The 25,868-nt window shown below is 38.1% G+C and overlaps 1 protein-coding gene across 2 annotated transcripts in view; it reads right to left on the reverse strand.

Moving 5' to 3' along the window:
• MRPL42 (mitochondrial ribosomal protein L42) overlaps positions 1–25,868 on the reverse strand; it is a 30,942-nt gene that overhangs the window by 3,612 nt on the left and 1,462 nt on the right. For both annotated transcript variants that reach the window (XM_010839699.1, XM_010839698.1), the window contains 4 exons: positions 25,652–25,811; positions 20,279–20,342; positions 18,667–18,751; positions 11,351–11,514 (listed from right to left, as the gene is read on the reverse strand). In XM_010839699.1, the coding sequence (XP_010838001.1) occupies positions 11,351–11,514; positions 18,667–18,751; positions 20,279–20,342; positions 25,652–25,721 (383 nt within the window). In that variant the 5' untranslated portion in view covers positions 25,722–25,811. The remainder of the gene's footprint in view (positions 1–11,350; positions 11,515–18,666; positions 18,752–20,278; positions 20,343–25,651; positions 25,812–25,868) is intronic.

Consider the following 25,868-nt stretch of genomic DNA (forward strand, 5'->3'; position numbering starts at 1 on the left):
TGGTGTTTTTCCTTCTGGCTTACTTCACACTGTATAATAGGCTCCAGTTTCATCCACCTCATTAGAACTGATTCAAATGTATTCTTTTTAATGGCTGAGTAATACTCCATTGTGTATATGTACCATAGCTTTCTTATCCATTCATCTGCTGATGGACATCTAGGTTGCTTCCATGTCCTGGCTATTAAAAATAGTGCTGCGATGAACATTGGAGTACACATGTCTCTTTCCCTTCTGGTTTCCTCAGTGTGTATGCCCAGCAGTGGGATTGCTGGATCATAAGGCAGTTCTATTTCTAGTTTTTTAAGGAATCTCCACACTGTTCGCCATAGTGGCTGTACTAGTTTTATTGTTATCCTTCTTAAATTACACAATGACTCAGTGATATCAGAAAGATTTGTCAACAGCTCTTAGTCCAGGATAGTACTTCACCCTCTAGTTCACAATGCAGCTGGATGTTCAATGTCTCCTAGTGATGGTGGGAGTTAATTTTTGTTGCCTCCATGGGAAAATATTCAAGTTGCTCTTTAAAGAGGTACTGCTACTCATATATTTATAGCATCGTTTTATATTTCAGAAATTTAGAATTATGTTCCATATCCTTCTTACTTTCAATCCAGACTTCTTTCAATCCTTCCATCCTTTTTTTTCCAACATAAATTTACATTTGGTGGAGTTATGTTACCTATTTTCTTTTTTAAGAGATACTATGAAAATCAGAATCATTCACTTATTCATTCGTTTTTAAATATGTGGAGCATCTACTACATAGCAGGCATCATTTTTAGGCACTAAAGTTTCTGTGGTACACAAAAAAATGACAAAATCCCTACTCTCATGAAGCTTACATTCTAGTGTATTAGACAGAAAAATTAGATAAACAAGTTGGCCAAGGAAGGCTTCAGTGATAAAAACTCCAAAGAAGAGATGATGGAATCCCAACTGAGCTATTTGAAATCCTAAAAGATGATGCTGTTAAAGTGCTGCATTCAATATGCTAACAAATTTGGAAAACTCAGCAGTGGCCACAGGACTGGAAAAGGTCAGTTTTTCAAATCCCAAAGAAGGGCAATGCCTAAGAATGTTCAAAATACCATACAATTGCACTCATTTCACATGCTAGCAAGGTAACGCTCAAAATCCTTCATGCTAGTCTTCAACAGTATGTGAACTGAGAACTTTCAGATATACAAGGTAGATTTAGAAAAGGCAGAGGAACCAAAGGTCAAACTGTCAACATCCACTGGATCATAGGAAAAGCAAGAGAATTCCAGAAAAACATCTACTTCTGCTTCATTGACTACACTAAAGCTTTTGACTGTGTGGATCACAACAAACTGTGGAAAATTCTTAAAGAGATGGTCCAGACCACCTTATCTGCTTCCTGTGAAACCTATATGCATGTCAAGAAGCAAAGGTAAGAACCAGACATGGAACAATGAACTGGTTCAAAACTGGGAAAGGAGAGTACATCAAGGCTGTATATTGTCACCCTGCTTATTTAACTTATATGCAGAGTACATCATGTGAAATACCAGGCTGGATGAATCACAACCTGGAATGAAGATTGCTGGGAGAAATATCAATAACCTCAGATATGCAGATGACCCCACCCTTATGGCAGAAAGTGAAGAAGAACTAAAGAGCCTCTTGATAAGCGTGAAAGAAGAGTGAAGAAGATGGCTTAAAACTCAACATTCAAAAAACGAAGATCATGGCATTCAGTCCCATCACTTCATGGCAAATAGATGGGGAAACAATGGAAACAGTGACAGACTATTTTCTTGGGCTCCAAAATCACTGTGGATAGTGACTGCAACCATAAAATTAAAAGATGCTTGCTCCTTGGAAGAAAAGCTATCACAAACCTAGACAGCATATTAAAGTGCAGAGACATTACTTTGTCAACAAAGGTCTGTATAGTCAAAGTGAAAAAGTGAAAGCGAAGTCGCTCAGTCATGTCCGACTCTTTGCGACCCCATGGACTGCAGCCTGCCAGGTTCCTCTGTCCATGGGATTTTCCAGGCAACAATACTGGAGTGGGCTGCCATTTCCTTCTCCAGGGAATCTTCCCAACCCAGGGATTGAACCTGGGTCTCCCAGATTGTAGGCAGATGCTTTTACCATCTGAGCCACCAGGGAAGTCAAAAGTATGGTTTTTCCAATAATCACATATGGATGTAAGAGTTGGACCATAAAGAAGGCTGAGGACTGAAGAACTGATGTTTTTGAACTGTGGTGCTGGGAAGACTCTTGAGAGTCCCTTGGACTGCAAGGAAATCAAACCAATCAATCTTAAAGGAAATCAACCCTGAACTGGAAGGACTGATGGTGAAGCTGAAACTCAAGCTTCAGTACTTTGGCCACCTGATGTGAAGAGCCAACTCACTGGAAAAGACTCTGATGCTAGGAAAGATAGAGAGCAGGAGGAGAAGGGAACGACAGAGAACGAGATGGTTGGACAGCATCACCAGCTCAATGGACATGAGTTTGAGCAAGCTCCGAGAGACGGTGAAGGACAGGGAAGCCTGATATGCTGCAGTCCACGGGGTTGCAAAGAGTCAGACACAACTGAGCAACTGAACAACAACAAAAATAACGGGTCTGAGGTGGAAGGAAGGACATGTTGAAGGAACAGCAAAGAGGTCATGAGGTTGCAACAGCCTGAAGATGGAAGAGAACAATTGGAAATGAGAGTAGAAAGGTGATAAGAGGATCAGATCATGTAAATTCTTGTAGATAATAGGTAAGGCCTATAGTTTTCCGTGAGTGAGATGGAAAGCTGCTGGAGGTTTTTCAACAGAAAATTTATAATAACTAACAGAATTCTGGCTGTGTGCTCAGAACAGACTGCAGGAAAGCAAAGGCTGAAGTAGGGAGACCAGTTAGAAAGTTCCTTCTATGAACCAGGCTAAAGATGGTGGCACACATGGGATGATGACAGAGGGAATGGTGATAAACAGTCAAATTGATACATTTTGGAGATAGAGGCAACAGGATCTGCTAACAGACCAGATGTTGGGGGTGAGACAAATAGAAAAGTTAAGAATGGCACCAAGATTTCTGGCCCAAGCAGCTAGAAGAATGGAACTGGCATTAACTGAGACAGGGAAACTTGCAGGAGAAGCTGGTTTGTGAGAGACCATGAGAAGCAAGGTTAAAGACACATTAAGTTAAGGATATCCATTAGACAAGTCAAGTAGGCCCCTGGAAATACAGGTCTGGAGGTCAATGGACAGGAAGAGATAGATCTGGGAGCCAATGTAGATGGTATTTAAACCCAGAAGACTGGATGAGATCACTGTCTTAGGGAACGGACAGAAAAGATGAGAGAACCAAGGACTGATCCTTGGGGAACTCCAAAATTTAGACATAAGGGAAATGAAAAGGAATCAGCAAGAGAAACCAAGATATTAATAGTATATGAACTCTGAATATGTAAAAAAAGAGTTTCAGCAAACTTATTAAGGTTGAATTAATGAGAAAAATAACAGAAAACTCAAACAGAACCACTAGGAACTCTGCAATGTTGCTAAAATGATGTGTTCTGCAAAGAACCATAATGAAAGGAATGCTCCACTGACTTTATTTTTTTCACCCCAACTGAGGAAGACTAAAGACAGGAAGAAGAGCTTGGACACAGATGCTGGCAACTTAGGGCACTGATACGTTCTGCTTCTTGAGTACTGGCGACATTAAAGGCCAACAGGAGACACCTCAGGGGCTGCAGAGAAGAGCAAAATGACTCACAATCAGGTCCTCAACACCTGTATACAGAGGAGCTATCTAATGCAAATTATAGGGAGTACAAAGAAATTGATTTGTAGAAGAAGTACCTTTCACAGAATATATTCAAAGTCCCATTACATCAGGTAAATTGTAATGTAGTGATTTAGCTAGGGTAATTAATTTGTTTTCATCACCTATAATATCATAAAATAGGAAGTAGCAGGAGCCTCATGGTTATATACGCTATATTTTTTAAAAATCAATCTTTGCACAACTGCCTATAAAAATAGGCAAAAGGCAGAGGGGAGGGAACCAAAACTTCAATTTAATCCCAAACCCTCAGCCCGAATTTCCTCATTGCTCATTCTCACCCTGAAAATTCAAACAGCTCTATACCCAGTCTCAGTATAAAGCCCAAATCTAAGAGGACTCTTTGAATTGTCATCCTAAAGTAAATAAGATCATTGGGATTAGGAAACAGTAATATCCAGTTCATAAATTTAGTGGTAACAATTCTAACAGTGGATCTCCATATATGAGATAACCTAACGCCCAGTGTTTATAATCTACTGGACTATTTCAGCATCAATTCTGTACAGTCATACTACCTATGCTTCCAGTCCACCCCACTGTGGGTGAGGTCAATAATTAAATGCAGGTAGGTTCAGGATTCGGAGAAGGCAATGGCACCCCACTCCAGTACTCTTGCCTGGAAAATTCCATGGATGGAGGAGCCTGGTGGGCTACAGTCCATGGGGTCGTGAAGAGTCGGACATGACTGAGCGACTTCACTTTCACTTTTCACTTTCATGCATTGGAGAAGGAAATGGCAACCCACTCCAGTGTTCTTGCCTGGAGAATCCCAGGGATGGGGGAGCCTAGTGGGCTGCCGTCTATGGGGTCGCACAGAGTCGGACACGACTGAAGCGACTTAGCAGCAGCAGCAGGTTCAGGATTGAATGAGGGAGCCAACACCCTGGGATCATAAAGCCTTTGCTGACCTTTATTCAGAATCTGATAATAAAGAACATCTTAATGCACAGGTGACCTACCTAGATAAAATGGAAATTAAACAAATCCTCATGACTTAACAGGTCAACTCTGAAAATAAAACTTCCAAGAATAACAGGGAAATTTACCAATGCACCAACCCAAAGACGACCATAAAATACAGCTTCAAAGAAAAACAACACCTTCAAGAAACTGGAAGGATAATTAGGTAAGATAATATCCCATCAGACAGTGACTTAGTACATAGACATCATAGTAAAGATACTGTATTAGAGGTCTTCCAGGAAATTACAAAACAGAAGTTACATTCCTGATGAAGACAGAATGACAGCAAAAGATGAAACCAAAAAATTACCCACAAATATAATGTTAATGGGTATCTAATAAGTTATAGTTAAAATAATTTAGAGGTGGTAGCTATTCAAAGTGACTGTAATCAAATTTCATGAAAAAAGTAGGCTAAGGGCAAATGGCAGAAGAAGAGTGCAAGTACTGAAAATCAAAAGCAAAAGCACGTAAGATGGCTTGATACTAAAGTCAGAAGTGAGACTGGATAAAAAAAACCAAATACAACTATATTTCCTTTTAAAACCCCACTTTTGGAGACTTCTGTGGTGGTCCAGCGGTTAAGTTCACGCTTTTGATTCACCAGTTCAATCCCTGATCAGGGTTATATGCTGCACTTGGCATAAACAAACAAAAAAAAACCCTTCAAACTTTATAAAAAATTTTGCACAGCAAATAGAACTATAAACAAAATGAATGAACAACCCACAGAATGGGAGAAAATATTTGCAAGCAATGCAACTAACAAAGGATTCATCTCCAAAATATACAGACAGTTCACGCTGCTCAATATCAAAAGAATAAAGAACCCAATCAGTAAATGGGCCGGGACTCCTGTGGTGGTCCATTGGGCTAAAACTCCATGCTCCCAATATAAGGGGCAAGATTCCATTCCTGGCTGGGGAACTAAGACCTGGCATGCCTCATGGTGCAGCCAAAAAAAGAAGATAAAAAAGGGGGGCAGAAGATCTAAACAGACATTTCTCCAAAGACAGACAGATGGCCAAAAAGCACATGAAAAGATGCTCAACACTACTAATTATTAGAGAAATGCAAATCAAAACTATAAGGGGGACTTACCCAATGGTCCAGTGGCTAAGAATCCACCTTCGAATACAAGGGACATGGGTTTGATCCCTGGTCAGGGAGAGGATCAACTAAGCCTATGCTCCACAATAAGAGAAGCCTACGCAGTTCAGCAAAAGAAAGCCTTCAAACCACAACAAAAAGCCCACATGCCACAACAAAGACCCAGTGTAGTCAAAATATTAAAAACTAAATTAATTAAAAACAAACAAAAAACTACAATGAGGCATTACTGTAGTTTACCCCAGTCAGAATGGCCATTACCAAAAAGTTTGCAAACAATAAATGCTGGAGAGGGTATGAAGAAAAGGAAACTCGCCTATACTGTTGGTGGGGAGGTAAATTGGTACGACCATTATGGAGAACAGTATAAATATTCCTTTAAGAACTAAGAACAAAACTACCATATGATCCAGCAATCCTACTCCTGAGTATATATTCAGCGAAAACCGTAATTCAAAAAGATGCATGCATCCCAGTGTTCACTGAAGTATATTTATAATAGCCAAAACACAGAAGCAAACTCAATGTCCATCAACAGAGGAATAGATAAACAAGATGTGGTACATATATATAATACAATGAGATTTTACTCAGCAATAAAAAAGAATGAAATAATGCCATTTGCAGCAACATGAATGGACCAAGAGATTACCATGCTAAGTGAAGTAAGTCAGAGAAAGATAAGTATCATATGGTGTCACTTACATGTGGAATCCAACAACAATAACAAAAAAATGATACAAATGAATTAATTTACAAAACAAACAGACTCACAGATCCTGAGATCAAACTTAGGGTTACCAAAGGAGAAAGGTGGAGGGAAATGATAAATTAGAAGACTGAGATTAACACATACACACTACTATATATAAAATAGATAATTAACAAGGACCTACTGTAGAGCACAGGAAACTCTACTCAATATTCTGTAATAACCTATACAGGAAAAGAACCTGAAAAAGAATGGAGATACACACACACACACACACACTAATTCACTCTGCTGTACACCTGAAACTAACACTGTAAGTCAATTATACTCCAATAAAAATGTTTAAAACTTAAATAGGACTTCCCTTGTGATGCAGTGGATAAGAATCCTTCTGCTAATGCAGGGGCCACAGGTTTGATCCCTGATCCAGGAAGATCTCACATACCACGGAGCAACTAAGCCCATGCTTACAATGCTGAGCCTGTGCTCTGGAGTCCAGGAGCTGCAACTGCTGAGCCCCCGTGCCACAACCACCGAAGTTCAAATGCTTTAGAGCCCGTGCTCTGCAACAAGAGAAACTAACGCAATGAGAAGCCTGTGCACCACGACAAGAGAGTCACCTCCACTTGCCACAACTAGAGAAAAGCCCAGGCAGAGTTGAAGACCCAGCACAGTCCAAATTAATTAAAAAAATAAAACGGCCAAAATACTGGAAAGAACCCAAAATGTCCAACTGGTTAACAGATAAACTGTGGTCTATCCATACAAGGAAATATTCAGAAATAAAAAAGGACAAACTATTGGTATATACAACAATATGGATGAATCTCAAAAGCACTGTACTTAGTGAAATAAGTCAGACACGAAAGGTTATGTACTGTATAATCCCATTTGTATGAAATTCTAGAAAGTAATAAAAAGCAGACAAGTAATTGCCAAGGGTGAGGATTATAGGGAGGGATCAGAATGCGAAAAGGCATAGGAGAACTTCCTGGAGTTATGAACACAGTCTATATTATGATCGTGGTAGTGATTATCAAACAAAGCAGGACCTTAAGGCCCTTGACCGCCCTCCCACATATCCTCAGCTTGCTTTCTGTCTGTGGAAAAACATTAGCCAATGAATAAGTTTAATCAGAGAAGTGAGAAAATGTAGAAACAAAGGAAAACAGTCCAACAAGACTAAATAACAACAGTTGTCATAATAACAATAGAATAACAATAATGATATGCTGAATATTATACTCAGCATGTACAGCATGTAATAACTACGCAAGACAGCTGTATAACTGTTATCCAAAGTGGGTGTTCAGCTACTCGCATCTCAAAAGCTGGTAAGTAGACAAGGCTGGTGGAAAGGAAAGTTTGCTTTATTTTGGAGATTGGCTCCCAGGGTGAGTAGGTACTGCTGTCTGTTCAAAGGCTGACTCCCCCGACTGACAGTTGGTGGGCAAGAGCTCTTATAGACAGAGGGAGGGGGCTCCATGCAGAAAACAGTACAGTCAGCTCTGACAGTTATCTTGAAATTGGTCACTGGTGCTCTGATCAGCATCATCTTGATTGTTGTAAGTATGACCCTATGTGAGCCTTTACAACCCTGGGGATTGTAGCCCATCAGGCTGCTCTGTCCAGGGGATTCTCCAGACAAGAATATTGGAGTGGATTGCCATTCACTTTTCCAGGGGATCTTCCCCACCCAGAAACCCAACTCTTGTCTCAACATCTCCTACAAGCAGGTGGGTTCTTTACCACTAGCAGTATATATTTGTTACAATGTATATACATTTACATACTTGAACTAGTGAATATTTCACTTAAAACATTTGTCAAAAATCACAAAGTTGTAAACTTAAAACTGGTAAACTTGAAGTATGCAAACTAAACCTCAAAAGAGCCTATTTAAGAAAAGATGCTTCAGGGAGCTCTCTCGGGGCCTAGTCGTCAGATTTGGTGCTTTCACTGCCCTGGCCTGGGTTCAGTCCCTGGTTAGGGAACTGAGATCCTACCAGCTGCATGGCACAGTCAAAAAAAAAGAAAGATGCTTCAAAAAGAGTAAGAGAAAAACTGTGAGTGGGAGACAATGAGACAGTATTAATTATCATTATCACTACCACTGTACATATACTGTATGCCAGGTGTTTGATTATATTTTATCTCAAAACCACCAAGCAAATTAAGCATTATTATTTCTATTTTCTTCAATAGATAACAAGATTGAATAACTAGCTAGTAAGTAGCAGAGATAAGATGATTTAAGTCAGTCTAGCCTCTTTAACACAGTTATACTCTCAGAAAAGGTTCTACTTTATTGGAGTTCAAAAAGCACAGAACTGAGTATAATATGAGGTTGGGTTATTCATATAGGGAGAGTTTAACAGTGTTCATCTACGGGGAAGACAGCATTTGTAGGTATAAAGAAGATTTTTATTTTATACTTTAAATGCTTCTGAATTGTTTTAAAATACTTTAAAAACAAGTATTTTATACCTTTCAATAACTTATTTAAAAAGATGTTATATAGCCCCAAGTAGTAAACTCATAATGGGTCCCTTTCTTTTAACTGTTATAACTTTAAAACTGTGGAATATTTAGTAAAATATCCTTGTATATCCCGTCTGATATTTAAGAAATGTTCTCTACAATCTAGAAACCAACACTTGAAAATGGCTCCCATTAAACCAAACTATCTATATATATACATACCAAATAAATATTTGTTAAGTATCAGTAATCACACATTAAAATTGTGAAAGATGATGCATCACAATGGCAATGCCTACAGGTAAAACTTTTCTCTGTACACATAAGCTAGCATCTGGAGTTTTTATGTTGAACTCTTTATTAAGAGAGATACTGGGATAATCAACTGCATCTAATTAAAGTCTGCTTAGAACTGAAAATGCCTAGTAATCCTGAAGGGAGAAGACATACCAGGAGATTAAATTAATTAGCAGTCAAAGCTAATTAGCAGTAATTAAGATCAAACACAGGTGGGGTACTAGACAGAAAAGTCTGAAGATTACACATTTGGTTTTAAGACTCCCTAATGGTCTTCTTTCCTTCGGTCTTTCCTCTTCAAATTACAAACCAACACAGAACTTTTATAACTTCAGCAATTTGGTTATGAACAAAAGATCACAAGAAAACTGCAGCAATATGAAACATGCAGGAAACAAGTACTGAAAGCCATTATAAAAAAAATTTTAAGGTGGGGCTTGAACTAAAATATCTCAATGATGGGAAAGAAATAAATGATAAACATGAGCAATGGTATGAATCATAGAAAGAAATCTTAGAATACAGCAGTGACTGAGATATGGAGCTATATAAATGGTTTGCTAACCTGTTTTCCTATAATTTACAAAGAGGGAAAAACATAGACTGCATGTATAAACTAAGTGGGTACTGAATAAGAAAGAAAAATCAAGGAAGGGTACATAAAATAGGTGAAGGAATTGAAAGACACTATGGTAGCCAAGAGATAAATGGATAAAGAAGATGTAATATATTTATTTGCTACACACAGCAGCTTGTGGGATCTCAGTTCCCAATCAGGGACTGAATCCATGTCCTCGGCAGTGAAAGCACAGAGTCCTAACCAGTGGACAACCAGGAAATTTCCAGTATTAGGTTTAGTTAAATAGGTCAGACAAAGAAAGACAAATGCTCTATTTTATCACCTATATGTGGAATCTAAAAAATAAAACAAATGTATATAACAAAATGGGCTTCCCAGGTGGCAGTAGTGGTAAAGAATCCGCCTGCCAATGCAGGAGACATAAGAGATGCAGGTTTGATCCCTGGGTCAGGAAGATTCCCTGGAGGAGGGCATGGCAACCCACTCCAATATTCTTGCCTGGAGAGTCCCCTGGAGGACACAGGAGCTTGGCGGGCTACAGTCCATGGGGTTGCAAAGAGTTGGTCACGACTGAAGTGACTCAGCATGCACACATATATAACAAAACAGAAACCGACTCAGAGAACAAACTAGTGGTAACCAGTGGGGAGAAGGGAGAGATGCAAGGTAGGAGTGCGAGATTAAGAAACACAAATTACTATGTATAAAATAAACAAGCAACATGGATATATTGCACAGCACAGGAAAATATACCCATTATTTTGTATTAATTTTAAATGGGGTAAAACCTATAAAAATACTGAATCACTAGTTTGAGGTACACCGCAAACTAATATAACATTGTAAGCCAATTATGCTTCAATAAATTAAAAACAAATATTGTTTTAACTTAAAATAGACACTACAGTGGCAAAAAAAAAAAATCATAGATTTTTTTCCCCTGGAAACTGATGCACAAATATCATTTTATTACAGAAAGATTATTAAGGGAGAGAAAGGCTTTTTTTAAGTGGAAAAGAAGAGCTGTGCTTTGTTATAACGAATTTAAAACTTTGCACAGATATCTAGTTAGAAATATTCTAAGGACAATGAATAAAAACAATACTTTAAATGACTATATCACAAAATAGAAAAAATTTTAAGAACCCCTGCAAGATTCCCTGAAAGCTTTGATTAAACCCTCCCACTAAATTAAGGGAAGAAAAGAAGTATACTTTCATTTTAGCTACACTTTATGTAGATTTAAAAGCAGAGTTCAGTAGGTGAACATACTGGGTGTTAACTCCTTCAGGCAAAGTACAACCTCAGAAGGCTGTTAACAGAAACAAAGCTGTGTTATTTCTTTAGTGTTCAGTGAGAGATGAAGAAGAAAAGAAAACACTTACTGTCCACGAGGATACCAACGGTGCTTGGTAGTAAAGAACATTTTACTGAGTTGTTCTATCATGGGTCCTTGCTCTAAGTGTTCACTTTTTTCTTCTAATCTGGTTTTCAGTACTAGATCATGTGTTTCTTCATTGTTATGCACTGGATCTGGCCGAGGGATAGGCTACAAAATAAACAGCAGTGAACGTGTAGGAATGTTAGCCAGCATCTGATTGAGTTGACGGTAAAATAATTACCACCACAGTATCTCAAGGTGGGTAGGTAAGTCACCAGAATGGTTTCACTGAGTCGCACTGTCAGTTAGCATATCAGAATGTACTGTCCAGTGGTTATTTTTGGCTGCACCAGTCATGGAATGTGGGATCTTAGTTCTCCAACTAGGGATTGAAGCTATGCCCTCTGCAGTGGAAGTACAAAGCCCTAACCACTGGACCATCAGGGAAGTCCCCAGAAATATTTTTCTTCTCATATCAAGTTCTGGGTTTCCTTTCCAATAATAATGTTATTACTTAAATTTATCTTCCCCCAATAATAAAGTACTTATTACTTTACTCTATATTTCTCAAAACTATAAATCGTGCCCATTTTACTTTTTAACTTAAAAGTTTACAGTCTCAGGATTTCCCTAATGGTCCAGTGGTTAAAATTTGATGCTTCCACTGCAGGGGGCTCGAGTTTGATCCCTGGTCAGGGAGCTGAGATCCCACATATCACATGGCTCATGCAAAAAAAAAAAAAAATTACAGTGTCTACAGTCTCTAACATTAAAGTGAGATACAATGAAAAACCTTTATTTGAAAATGACATTTTTATATCCAAAAGGAAAATTTTTCAGTATTTTCATTTTAGGTGACTGCACTGGAATTAAATGATGCTTTATGATAATTTGAGTAGTTTCTTTCCCCAAAGACGTTAATTACTAAAAAAAAAAAAAATCTCATTTCTTCCCAACACTAGTAAGGTAGCATATGCCCATCAGCAACAGTGGCTGACTAAAGTTCTTAAAAATCAGTGCCTTGGAAAGTCAGCTTACCTATATTTTAAATATTAAGAGATATGACATGTAACACAAGATTGTAACATTATATTAGTTTTATAAAAAATATAACATATATAAAATAACATATATGTATGTTACATATATATCATATGTAAGACATATATATATTTATACATAACATATATAAAAGACGCTTGCTTCTTGGAAGAAAAGCCATGACCAACCTAGACAGTATACTGAAAAGCAGAGACATTACTTTGCTGACAAAGGTCCATCTAGTCAAAGCTATGGTTTTTCCAGCAGTCATGTACGGATGTGAGAGATGGACTATAAAGAAAGCCGAGCACCAAAGAATTGATGCTTTTGAACTGTGGTGTTGGAGAAGACTCCTTAGAGTCCCTTGGACTGCAAGGAGATCTAACCAGTCCATCCTAAAGGAGATCAGTCCTTAATATTCACTGGAAGGACTGATGCTGAAGCTGAAACTCCAATACTTTGGCCACCTGATGCGAAGAACTGACCCATTTGAAAATACCCTGATATTGGGAAAGATTGAAGGCAAGAGGAGAAGGGGATGACAGAGGATGAGATGGTTGGATGGCATCACCGACTCAATGGACATGAGTTTGAGCAAGCTCAGGAGTTGGTGATGGACAAGGAAGCCTGGTGTGCTGCAGTCCATGGGGTCACAAAGAGTCAGACACAACTAAGAGAATGAACTGAAAACATATATAAGGTTTACAAACACCTTATATATGTATTACAACACAATGAAACCTTGAATTTACAAATGAAACAATTCAAACACAGACGTCTTCTTATATTCATACACTATTAATGACAACTACTACATTCTACCACTGTATTAAATGTTAGAGCATATATTCATATTTATTTAGCTTATGTACATGAAAAAACAAAGCCATTTTAAAAGGCAATCTGTAAGTACATGATGGTGGTGCAACTGACTAAGTACTTCAGAAATGCAAAGTAACAAAGACATTAGTGAAACATAAAACAGGAGCCAAGTTAGAGCCTTGTCATAGAGTGCAGAATGAGTTCGAGAAGGAATAAAAAACATTACAAGTAGAGCAAAGTAGGTAAAAACACAATAAACAGGCAATCTTAAAAAAGGGACCCTGAGAAATAAAGATTATAAAAAGCTTTCACAGTTTCAGTTTTCGTGGTTCAGTGGTAAAGGATCTGTCTAAAACGCGGGAGATGCAGGTTCGATCCCTGGGTCAAGAAAATCCTCTGGAGAAGGAAATGACAACCCACTCCAGTATTCCTGCCTGGGAAATCCCATGGACAGAGGAGCATGGCAATCCATAGTTCATGGGGTTGCAAACTGTCAGACATCACTTAACCACTGAGCACTAAGTACAACAATTTGACATAAGTAGAAATAAGGAACCACAGTGTGGGAGGGAATAAGGAGAAAGTATAATGAAGAGGTTAAGAATTTGGGCTTTGGTCAATAACTACTAACTCTGTGACCTTGGAAAAGTTATTTAAGCTCTTAATTTCCTTTCTGTAAAATCTGAGGAGTAATTACCTACTTAATATAGGTTTGATGTGAGAGTTGGGACCATAAAGAAGTCTAAGAGCCGAAGAATTGATGCTTTCAAACTGTGGTGCTAGAGAAGACTCCTGAGAGTCCCTTGGACTGCAAGGAAATCAAACCAATCAATCTTAAAGGAAATCAACCCTGAATATTCATCGGAAGGACTGATGCTGAAGCTGAAGCTCCAATACTTTGACCACCTGACTCGAAGAACTGACTCACTGGAAAAGACCCTGATGCTGGGAAAGATTGAAGGCAAAAGGAGAAGGGAGCGGCAGAGGATGAGATGGTTAGACACCATTATTGACTCAATGGACATGAAACTAAGCAAACCCCAGGAGATAGTAAAGGACAGGGAAGGAAGCCTGGCATGCTGCAGTTCACGGGGTTGCAAAGAGTCAGACATGACTGAGTGACTGAACAAGCTACTAATGTTTCTTTTAAGGCCTCAAACAGGAAAAAAGTATTAATTTATTATTATTTTTTAAAGAAGTGTCCCTTAAACATTTAAAGTAATTTTATAAGGTCATCTCTTACATATAGAGTGAAATATTAATATATGTCTTTGCAAGTTACTATCAGACTCTGAAGGATACCAGCAAACACTAGATTAGAGCCTACAGTTTTCTCTCCTTTAGGTTATTGTGTTGTTATTGTTTTTAGTCGCTAGTCATTCCTGACTTGTTGTAACCCCATGGACTCTAGCCTGCCAGGCTCCTCAGTCCATAGAATTCCCCAGGCAATACTGGAATGAATTACCATTTCCTTCTTCAGAGAGATCTTCCCAACCTAGGGATAAAGCTGAGTCTCCTGCTTAGCAGGTGGATTCTTTACCACTGAGCCATCTGAGAAGCCCCTTAGGTTACTATACTTGTTACTAAAGATCAAATGTTTTAAATATTATCCGCTATTTTCAAGTTAATAAATGTTCATTGTCTCTCTTCCTATTCCCAAACAGGCTCAATTCTAATATATCACAAATTCTCTCTGCTTTGTATAATTAAAAACATTTTCTTTCCCAGGCACACAGAAAAAAGACATTAGAATTAATGGCTTCCTCGAAGTCTAAACCAAAAGCCTCTACAGACTTAGAACTGACTTTTAGGTTGCACTTGATCTCCCTGATCAAATTTCAAAGAAAGGGTACATGAATATTTCAGTAAAAAGGAAAAATTAAAACTGTATGTCAACTTTAAAAAAACATTTAGAACTGTCATCTTGAATTTTCCTTGTTTTTCTTAAGAATTTTTAAAATTTGACTTTTCAAATTTTCCACTAAATCAACCACTAAAAAGAATTGCCTAATACTTACATTTTTACTTTATTTTTCCAAATTATTATTTTTTTGTCCCTGGTTTAAAATCTTTATTTTCCTAAACTAGAAATCATAAATTCTAGAAAAACATTTTTAGTTTTAATAAGACTTATACCTGGGCGAAACAGAAAGAAAGATCTTTTTACCTGGATATTTGGAATATAATCAACATCTAGATGCAAATGCAAGTTACCAGAAAACCAATCATATAAATCATTTTAATTTTCTTAAAGTCAGTGTCAGTAGGTATTTCAGGATCTTTGTATGCAATATGCTTTCTAGGGCCTAGAGAATTAAAGGGTCCAATAGAGTTGCAGCTGGGCTTCCCTGGTAGCTCAGATGGTAAAGAATCCGCCTGCAATGCAGGAGACCCCAATTGATTTCTGCGTTGGGAAGAGCCCCTAGAGAAAGGGCATGGCAACCCACTTCAGTATTCTTGCCTGGAGAATCCCCATGGACAGAGAGGAGCCTAGCAGGCTACAGTTAGTCCTTGGGGTCACAAAGAGTTGGACACAACTGAGCAACTAAGCACAGAACAGAACAGAGTTGCAGCTACTTCCTTGAAAAAAGAAAATCCAATCTAAATGATAAGTCATGTTTAAATACAGTTATTTAATGCTATATACTTTGTGAAATCTGTAAATCTAGATTCAAAAAGAACGTATTTTAACAATGTATTTTCAAGAATGTTTCCTATTGTAAATAAAGTCCAATCTGTAATTACTTGAGAAACAAAAAATTTCCAAGCTTCTACAAATTTGTATCTCTTAGCTTTAAAACAGAAAATCATGGAGAGGACCCAATTTATTTAGTTGATCAACAAATATTTATTGTGCACCAACCAAGTACAAAGGTTTTCCAGGTGCTGATGATATAGCAAAAAGTAGAACAAAACAGACAAGGCCCTGTCCTCATGGAGCTTACATTTTAATGAAGGGAGACACACAGAATAGCAGGAAAACATCCATTGTGCCAGAAATGATAAATGCTATTGAGAAAAGCAAAGCCAAGAAGGACAACAGGGACTCCAGGGGCAGGGGTACTACTTTAAATGCAGTGGCCAAGGAAGGTCTCTCTAGGTAACAAATAAGGAAAGACCTCAAGGAGAGGGAATAAACTACAGCATTCAGGCAGAGGAAGCAGTAACTACATGGGCCCTGAGGCAGGAGCTTCCTAAGTATCTACCTTAAAGAACAGCAGAGAATCCACTGTGTAGAGGGATTATGTGTGACCTCACACGAGTGATCTCCTAGACTAGAGAGGGATACTGAAGACACCGGAAAGGAGACAACTGATACAGCAAAGGAAGGGCAACAAAAAAACAAACAGAGACGGGTATGTATGCAAGGGAGTGATGATGATGACGACCATGGAATCGATCCCAGGTAAGGAGAATGTATGAGATACGGAAAGGACTGCGAAAACATGGTTCCATCAACCGATGGAGGTCTTAATGAGGGAATAAATAATTCTTGGAGCTGGGAAGCTAGGAGGAGCTGGTAGCACACTAATGGAATTCTTAAACATCTAGATTGGGAGGAAGAATTATTTGTGATTAAAACCTCTCTAGAAAACTACCATGGGCTTCCCTGGAGGCTTAGACGATAGAGAATCCACCTGCAATACGGGAGACCTTGTCCGATCCCTGGGTTGGGAAGACCCCTTGGAGAAAAGAACGGCCAACCCACTCTAGTATTCTTGCCTGGAGAATCCCCATGGACAGGAGACCTGGCAGGCTACAGTCCACGGGGTCGCAAAGAATCGGATACCACTGAGCGACTAAGCACAGCACAGTGGCAAGGAACAACCATGGGAGTGGGGGCCGCTGTAGGGATAAAAGGTCAAGAAGTCAGAGGCTGGGGTAGTAGACAGATCATCTACACGGACACTGAAATAACAAAGAATTAGGATACAAACAGTGTTGGTGAGTGTCAAAGTACATTTAAAATCTTCAAAGAAGAGTGGAGGGATGGGGAAGGGAGGATGAGAAGTGAACTGCAGGATGACAGCAAAAAAAAAAAAAGATAAGGAGACAGCATGATTTAATGATCCAAACTACAAAGCAAGCTAGAAACCGTTAGGGAGGAGGAAAGATGACCTGGATATGACAGTGAAGAGCCACAAGGACATCTATTCTTTCTCTAGGCTCAGTAGTAAAAGGGTTTAGGAGAGAAAGCATAACTACTTAAGAGTGCTACGGAAGCAATGGGGCTAGGGTACAGCCAACTTTCTTTTAAGAGTCAGAAGGCGAAGCCAACGTTCTAGAAGAAGTTAAGGTTCTGAGAGACTTTATAAAGATAGCAAGTTTTAATAGAATGCAGATGTTTTAAGAGTTGGGAAGGACAGGAAAAGTGTCAGATTCGTGGATGCAAACAGCTATATGGAGATGAGAATCTGGATAGTGAGAAAAGACCACACAATCTTGGGCTTTTTAGTATAACTGCTAACACAGGAATAAAGCACACAACCAGAAAACTAATACAAAATAAAAATGGGAGAAGACACAATACAGTACGAGCTAGAGGTTACAGGCCAAAAGCCAGTGACTTACACCTGTTTTCTAAAAGCTGTTCAAAGAAATGAAACAGAAAAGGTACAAAATTACTGCCTATGATACCTAGCTAGAATACAAGGTAGGCAGACAAAATGACAAAATTAAAAAGAGAATACAAAATAGCAAACTAAAATTAATTTTTTCTATCAAATCAGTACTCTAGACTTAATGATGATTTTTAAAAACAGCTACCACTAGATGCATCATGTGATGAACTACTTAAGTATTTTTTCCTCAAAAAGCAAATCAAACATTTCCAAATATAGTAGAAGAAGGCTTAAAGAAAAAAGAGAAAGCAATTCACACATAAAATAATAAATAAAGACTTGGGTCAAGTTAAATACATTGTATTAAAGTAAAAACATAGCCTCCTTTATCTAGTGCTTCACTTTTGAAGAAATATGGAAAACATTAATTAAACTAGGCCACTTAAAATTATGCCCATGTTGGCCCATTAGAAAAAACTAACCAAAAACAGATAGAAATTCACCAAACATTAAAGGATGATCAGAACCAACACAATATAAAAGTTATGAAACAGCACTCTAAAATATAAACTTCTCATAATTTATTAGCCTGCAGTATACAGTAGCATGGCACACTGTGTTTTTAAAATTTATACTAAGTGTGTTTGATCCCTAGTCAGTAACCTGCCAAATTTTAGGCAAGAAATTGATGCCATAGTTGTGTTTAAATGGTTCACTTTGTGTATTGAAAAAAATCTTTAGAGAAAGAGGAAGAGAAAAATCAAAACAGTAAAATAAAAAAGCCAAAAGACAACACCAAATAAAGAAAATCAAACAATTCCCTTCTCTTTGGACACTGTAAAGAAGTGTATTTCAACAGCAAATTAAAAATCATAAGAGATCTGCTTATACATACTTTTGTGTGTTCATATGGAATGTCCACAGAAGGGTGGTAGCATACAATTGTCCTGGCATCAGATGTCAGAGCAAGCTCTACTTTGCTTTAAAAAAAAGAAGAATGAACGTTTCAGAGACAGGTTTATACTGTATTCAAGGCAAAATGAGTATTAGAGCTCAAATCTGTTAATCACCAATCCCTGAAGAATAAATGCCGTGTCACTGGACTGGCAAAGGAGGTACCCGTATCACAGGAGACAATTCAGACCATCCCACAAAATATGTCAATTTAACTACCACAACAACCCCATTACCCATGATTTTATCTATTATCCTTTGAATTACTTGTTTTGTTAGTTTGTTCTCCAAATCTTTGGAAGAGATCTTCATGTTCATGCATCACTATTAATAGAAATTCCTTTCCTTATCTAAAAGCTACCTTCAAAAAGCTGTAAGATTACTTGAATTATTAAAGCTGAAGATCAGCAAAATACATAATCTTCCAGGTAAAGGATCACCTGAATTTCCAATCATAAAGACTGTAGCTGAACACTTTTTCTAGATCAGCATTTCTCCAAGCGCCCTTGGCATAATGCAAAACATGTAAGATTCAATCTTTTCAGGTTCAAAAAGTGCCACCTATTATCTAGTCTTATTGCATCACTATCCTAATACTTACTAAATTTACAATTAAAACTGGTGTCAAGAGATAAGAAAATATATTTTTACTAAATTTCACAATAAAACAACTTCATGGGGCTTTCCTGGTTTCTCCAGTGATAAAAAAAAATCTGCCTGCCAATGCAGGTGACAGGGGTTTGATCCCTGGTCCGGGAGGATCCCAGATACCACGAAGCAACGAGGCCCATGCGCCACAACTATGGAAGCCCACATGCTCTAGAGCCCCGTAGCTCCAACTACTGAGTCCCCCGTGCCTAGAGCCCGTGCTCCACAAGAGAAGCCACCAAGACGAGAAGCCGGCACACAGCAGTGAAGCCCCTGCTCACTGCCACTAAAGAATGCCCAGGCAGATCAATAAAGACCCAGCAGAGCCAAAAATAAATACATAAATAAAATTATTTTTTTTTAAAAAGTAACTTAAGAAAAAAAAAATGTTGTAGCTTCTGCACATAGGACTCTGCTATAAAGGACAACATTCCATTCATATGCTACTTCTAGCTCTTAGCATACTGACTAGAACTGAATAAGTACCAAATAATTTGTGGTTAAATTAAATATTTACAATTTAGGATTATTCAATATCAACAAAAGATAAGATAAATAATTGTTTAAGCTAACGGATAAGAACTCTAAGAGAAAATCATAAAAGTAATTAACTTTTCAAAAAAACTAAAGAATACTTCAGGAAGAAAAGACAGCATTTCTATCAGCACATCTGTCTTAGAACAAATGAAGTATTCACTGAAACACAATGATAAATGATTTTTATTTAAAACATTTATAAGTCCAGACACTGGGTAAATAAGATCACTGAAATATTTTTTAAAAACAAAATTAAAGAAAGAACAATCAGAAAAGAAAGCAGAAATACCAAAACAAGAAATAAAACAATCATTTCAGACAGAGCTAAGAGACTCATTTTTTTTTTCCAACTGGATTTCAATACGTACCAATTATAGTCATCTGGAAGAGAAGAATATGTAGATTTGTGACCAACACAATATAAGGCTCCGTCTGCAAAATTCCCAAACAGTAAAATGGATTTAGTTCATTTGAGCATATGTTCTCACACAAATGTAAAGTTAGTTTTACCCATTCAACCAATATTCACTATATTCACTATGAAGCAGGGCTGTACTTGGAGCTAAGGATTCAGTAAGTTAAGATCCTGCCCTCAAAAAAGGTTCAAACCCGGCGAGAGAGGGACACGTAAACGAACAACTCCAATACAAAGATAAGCCCTGTTAGCGCAGAAGAACTGGGAGTAGAAGGGGCACACCGACAAGTCACAAAACAGGAGTATGGGTTCAAGAATATGGATATGATCTTTAGGGTGTTCTGAAGGATGAAGCAGTAAACTGGAGTTATTAGTGGATAAGTACAACGTTCCTTGCTGCTGCTAAGTCACTTCAGTTGTGTCTGACTCTGTGCGACCCCATAGATGGCAGCCCACCAGGCTCCCCCATCCCTGGGACTCTCTAGGCAAGAACACTGGAGTGGGTTGCCATTTCCTTCTCCAATGCATGACAGTGAAAAGTGAAAGGGAAGTCGCTCAGTCATGTCCGACTCTTAGCGACCCCATGGACTGAAGCCCACCAGGCTCCTCCTTCCATGGGATTTTACAGGCAAGAGGACTGGAGTGGGGTGCCATTGCCTTCTCCGACAACGTTCCTTAGAGAGGTAATAAAAAGTGCCAACAATCAAAGGAAAGAAAGAACATAAAACTTTAGTGTTGGGAATTCCCCGGCGGTCCGGTGTTTAGGACTTGGTGCATCCACTGACAGGGGCTGGGTTTGATCCCTAGTCAGGGAATTAAGATCCTTCAAGCCAGGGAGCACAGTCAAATAAATAAATAAAAACTTTAGTGCAACTGGAGTGCACAGTCCATAAAAGGGGAGTGTTTAAGTGACAAAATACAAAATAAACTTCAAAATCAACTTTTCTTAATCAAAATGCTGACATTTCCTTTTTTTTAGAATACCTGCAAATTCAAACAGAGAAGGCAATGGCACCCCACTCCAGTCCTCTTGCCTGGAAAATCCCATGGATGGAGGAGCCTGGTGGGCTACAGTCCATGGGGTCGCTAAGAGTTGGACATGACTGAGTGACTTCACTTTCACTTTTCACTTTCATGCATTGGAGAAGGAAATGGCAACCCACTCCAATGTTCTTACCTGGAGAATCCCAGGGACAGGGGAGCCTGGTGGGCTGCCGTCTATTGGGTCGCACAGAGTTGGACACGACTGAAGTGACTTAGCTGCAGCAGCAGCAAATTCAAAAGCCATATTTTTTTAACCGTTTGTAAAAGGTTTCTCTACATCCAGAGTAATGATAATTCTTTTAAATATAAAGGAAAAATGTAGTTCAGTATGGTTAAAAAAAATTCTGAATAAATCTTCTGTAGAGATCAACTTCTCTCAACTAGTCTCTTGCTCCTCAGTATGGAATGCTATCCCAACTTGGTTCAAATACCACTCATCTTTCAAAAGTCAAATGCTGCTCTTCCATGAAATTCTTTTTCCCTTTTCCCTGCCCGACAACCCCCATCACAGAAGAGCTGTCTATTCTGCATACTCCACAACCAACACTGCATACAACATTGCTATACCATCTCTGTGGTCTTTTTTTTCAATGCACCAGTTATTTACATGTATCAGAGATGTCTAAACAAAGTTGCATTTTCCATCTTTGTATACCTCTCCTTTCCCCAAGGACTGTATATACTTAAGAGTGGCAATGGCACCGCACTCCGGTACTTTTGCCTAGAAAATCCGATGGACGGAGGAGCCTGGTACGCTGCAGTCCATGGGGTCACTAGAGTTGGACACGACTGAGCGACTTCATTTCCACTTTTCACTTTCCTGCATTGGAGAAGGAAATGGCAACTCACTCCAGTACTCTTGCCTGGAGAATCCCAGGGACAGGGAAGCCTGGTGGGCTGCCGTCTATGGGGTCACACAGAATCGCACATGACTGAAGTGACTTAGCAGCAGCAGCAGCAAGAGTTCTAAATATAAATCCTTACTCGAATACATTAAAAAGTACCTTAACAAAACTCACTAGACCGTAAAAGATTCTTCAGCAAAATGTTGACCCCACAATTCCATTGATGTAAAGATAACAAAAATACAAAGAATTAGAAATATAACCTCATCTTTCAAAAGATTTATTAATTTTCATTATTTGTGCTAATACAGAAGTGTACTCATTAAGACAAACCAGAGGGTAATATAAAAATCATTTATACATATTTTATTTTCTTGTTTGACACTGTTGGGGATCTTCTTAACTATGTATGGATTAGTATTAAAAGTCATTTGTATTCTCTGAATATAAACCAGCTAAGTGATCTACATGCTTGCTGAAAGAAAGGAGGGTTGGGTGGCAGAGGAAGGACAGAGAGAATTTACCATTTTTAGGTAGGCAAGAGGGAAAACTCAAGACAACAAGACTTTCAGTTCAACAGAAACTGCAAAATTTCTACTCTGCACTTACAGACATTTGTTTGTACCCTCATGACACATACATTCTACCTTCTATTCCAGGTATTGTTTCCATAGTTGTCTATTTTAACTACGAGTCTAAATAAATTCTTAAATGAACATCCTGCTTATTACTGTGCCCCCTATCATGCTTAATAAAAAAGAAGAGACTGCTAAACTGCCTCTGAAATGTTAATTTCTGTATAATTAATACTCAAAAAAACTTATTTGACATTTTAGCAGGAGAAAAATTCTAGATATGGTTAAGTATCAGAAGTTCTAAAGGCATAATTAGGACTGATGGCAAAGTTAACGTCAATCAATCCAAAGCAACTCAATATGCCAAAAAGAATCTCCCATGAGAGTCAGTTCTCCACATCTCAAGGACTTTTTCTGTTTTATGTATATATTTATACATATACACAGTTTAACTGCATTATGATATGATCTGTAAAAGCTGATAGTCCTATTCATTTTCAAATGCTGAATTATCTTAAATTACTTCAACAAAGACAGTATAGCAGAAAGTATATTGAAAAGACACAGTTTTGACCTTAGCTCTAATTTATCAGATATGCAATTTGGTTGAGTTTCTGAGGGCCAGAGAACTCACGCTCCTTCATCTTCAGAAAGACAATATCACATGATAAGTAAATTATTGTAAAATTCAAAGTTGTAAACATCAAAAGACTTAAGGTGCTTAAAAGTTGAAAATTTTTCACAGTGGCTATATATTTCAAAAGGTTTTAAATGTTCCTTTCAGAGTACAGGAAGGCCTTTTTATTTGTGCTCGTTGAATTTTCCAATAACCGTTTGCTTTGCCTCTAATCTTTTAACATCCTTCCCTTTTGTATAAAATATCAATAGCAACAGTAATAATAATATTTTACCTTCACTAGTAATAATACAAATTGTGTAGAATAAGGGGCTTCAGGATGCAAGAGGTTAGGTAGTCCATGATTATTAGGATGACTGAGTGATGATGGAGTTATTTTCTGGGATAGCCCAACTGGTGAAGTCTACATAGACATTTTTAACTTTGCCATGGGCAGATTAACTGGTTTTCAGATTAACCTGAGTAAGGACAAACTGCTGTTTCAGGACATGGACTAGGTAAAAATTGATTAGGCCTGATTTCCCATCAGCCCTGGGGCTGAGTTCCTATCAGGGCAAAAGAGAGACTAATTGCAGCAGAGCTCTCTCCCCAAGTTCTCAACAACAAATGCTCCTAGGTAATCAAGGGCTGACTGCAGTTTTGTTTTCACTGATTTTAGTGTGTATCTGAAGACTCTTAGCAATCTCATCCTCTGTTTACTTAATTGCACTTTTATTTATATCATTTTTAACCCTCTAGTCTTCAAATAACTCTTTTCCTCTTAACTCAGTTCAGTTCACTTGCTTGGTCGTGTCTTTGCGACCCCATGAATTGCAGCACACCAGGTCTCCCTGTCCATCATCAACTCCCGGAGTTCATTCAAACTCATGTCCATCAAGTCAGTGATGCCATCCAGCCATCTCATCCTCTGTCGTCCCCTTCTCCTCCTGCCCTCAATCCCTCCCAGTATCAGAGTCTTTTCCAATGAGTCAACTCTTCACATGAGGTGGCCAAAGTATTGGAGTTTCAGCTTTAGCATCAGTCCTTCCAATAGAAATGTTCAATTACAAATGGCAGTCAACAGGAAACATGAATAAAGAGATTAAGATTGGGCAGAGATGAGTAAAAATGTTGGCTGACTAGCTAAACATGAAAAAGAAAACCTACCGTAGCATTCTAACCATGTCTGCTTTAGAAATGGGAGAATGCAGTTCACAAACAGAGGAAAAGGGAAGAGAAAAGAAGGTTGGTCAGGAAATAAGATTTTAATTGCCTGTTTATTTATATAGGTCAATGTTTTGACTATCAAACATGTATTACTAGGCTTTGAAGAAAATATTACACTGTTTCTTCAGAAAAGGAAGAAATTACATTTTTTAAAAAAATTACATAGAAAAAATACAAATACACCAAAATATTAACAATAATCATATCTGTAAGATGGAATTGTACATTTGGCCCTTATTTGCTAATTTTAAGAACTGCCAAAAAAGTAGTATATGAGGACTTCCATGGTGGCTCAGTGATAAAAAATCTGCCTGCCAATACAGGAGACATGGGTTCAATCCCTTGTTGCGGAAGATCCCACGGGCCAGGGAGCAACTAAACCCTAGCACCACAACTATTGAGCCTGTGTTCTAGAGCCCAGGAGCTTCAACTACTGAAGCCCGAGTGCCCTAGAGCCCTTGCTCCACAACAAGAAAAGCCACCTCAAGAAGAAGCCTGAGCACCGAACAAAGAGTAGCCCCTGGTCTCTGCAACTGGAGAAAAAGCCTGAGCAGCAACAAAGACCCAGCAGAGCCAAATAAATAAGTAAATAAATAAATACTTTTTTTAAAAAAAAGCAGTATGTGGAAACATAAGTAATTCAAACCAGAAAAAGTTCCTCTTTATTAGTCCTTCACTTGGCCTCAGTTAAATCCCACTTGTGGTCTACAAAGATAACTTACTTGGTCCACATCTTTAACTCTTCATTTATAAATGTTGATATACATATACAGGTCAATCATCTTTCAAATGCACAAATTAGATCATAAAATAGATACTGTCTGACATACACCCCTTTCTATATAAGGATCTTTCCACATTATACAATATGTGGAATAGATATGCCTCCTATATAATAGCAAACATATACAATAACTAAACACTGTAAATTTTCTTCAGTGAACACATATTATGATATTATAATATTTGAAAAAGTTTAAAATATCTTAACCATTAAAAAAAAACAACACCCAACTTACTTTCAACTGGAAATAAATGTTTCAACATAGTTCTGCTTGATATTGCCCATTTTACTGCTGCCAATGCCATGGTGAATCAAAATGCTTATCAGGTGGTATAAAGATGATTTGAAGAGAAACTGCTTTTAAAATCTGCTTCTAGATATAACAATCTTCACCCCTGCAAAAGCGATAAAGAAAAATCAGTGCTACCTATGATAAACTGAAGCGACACAAC

Source organism: Bison bison, unplaced genomic scaffold (assembly GCF_000754665.1).
Source record: "Bison bison bison isolate TAMUID 2011002044 unplaced genomic scaffold, Bison_UMD1.0 scf7180017864133, whole genome shotgun sequence".
Lineage (NCBI taxonomy): Eukaryota > Metazoa > Chordata > Mammalia > Artiodactyla > Bovidae > Bison > Bison bison.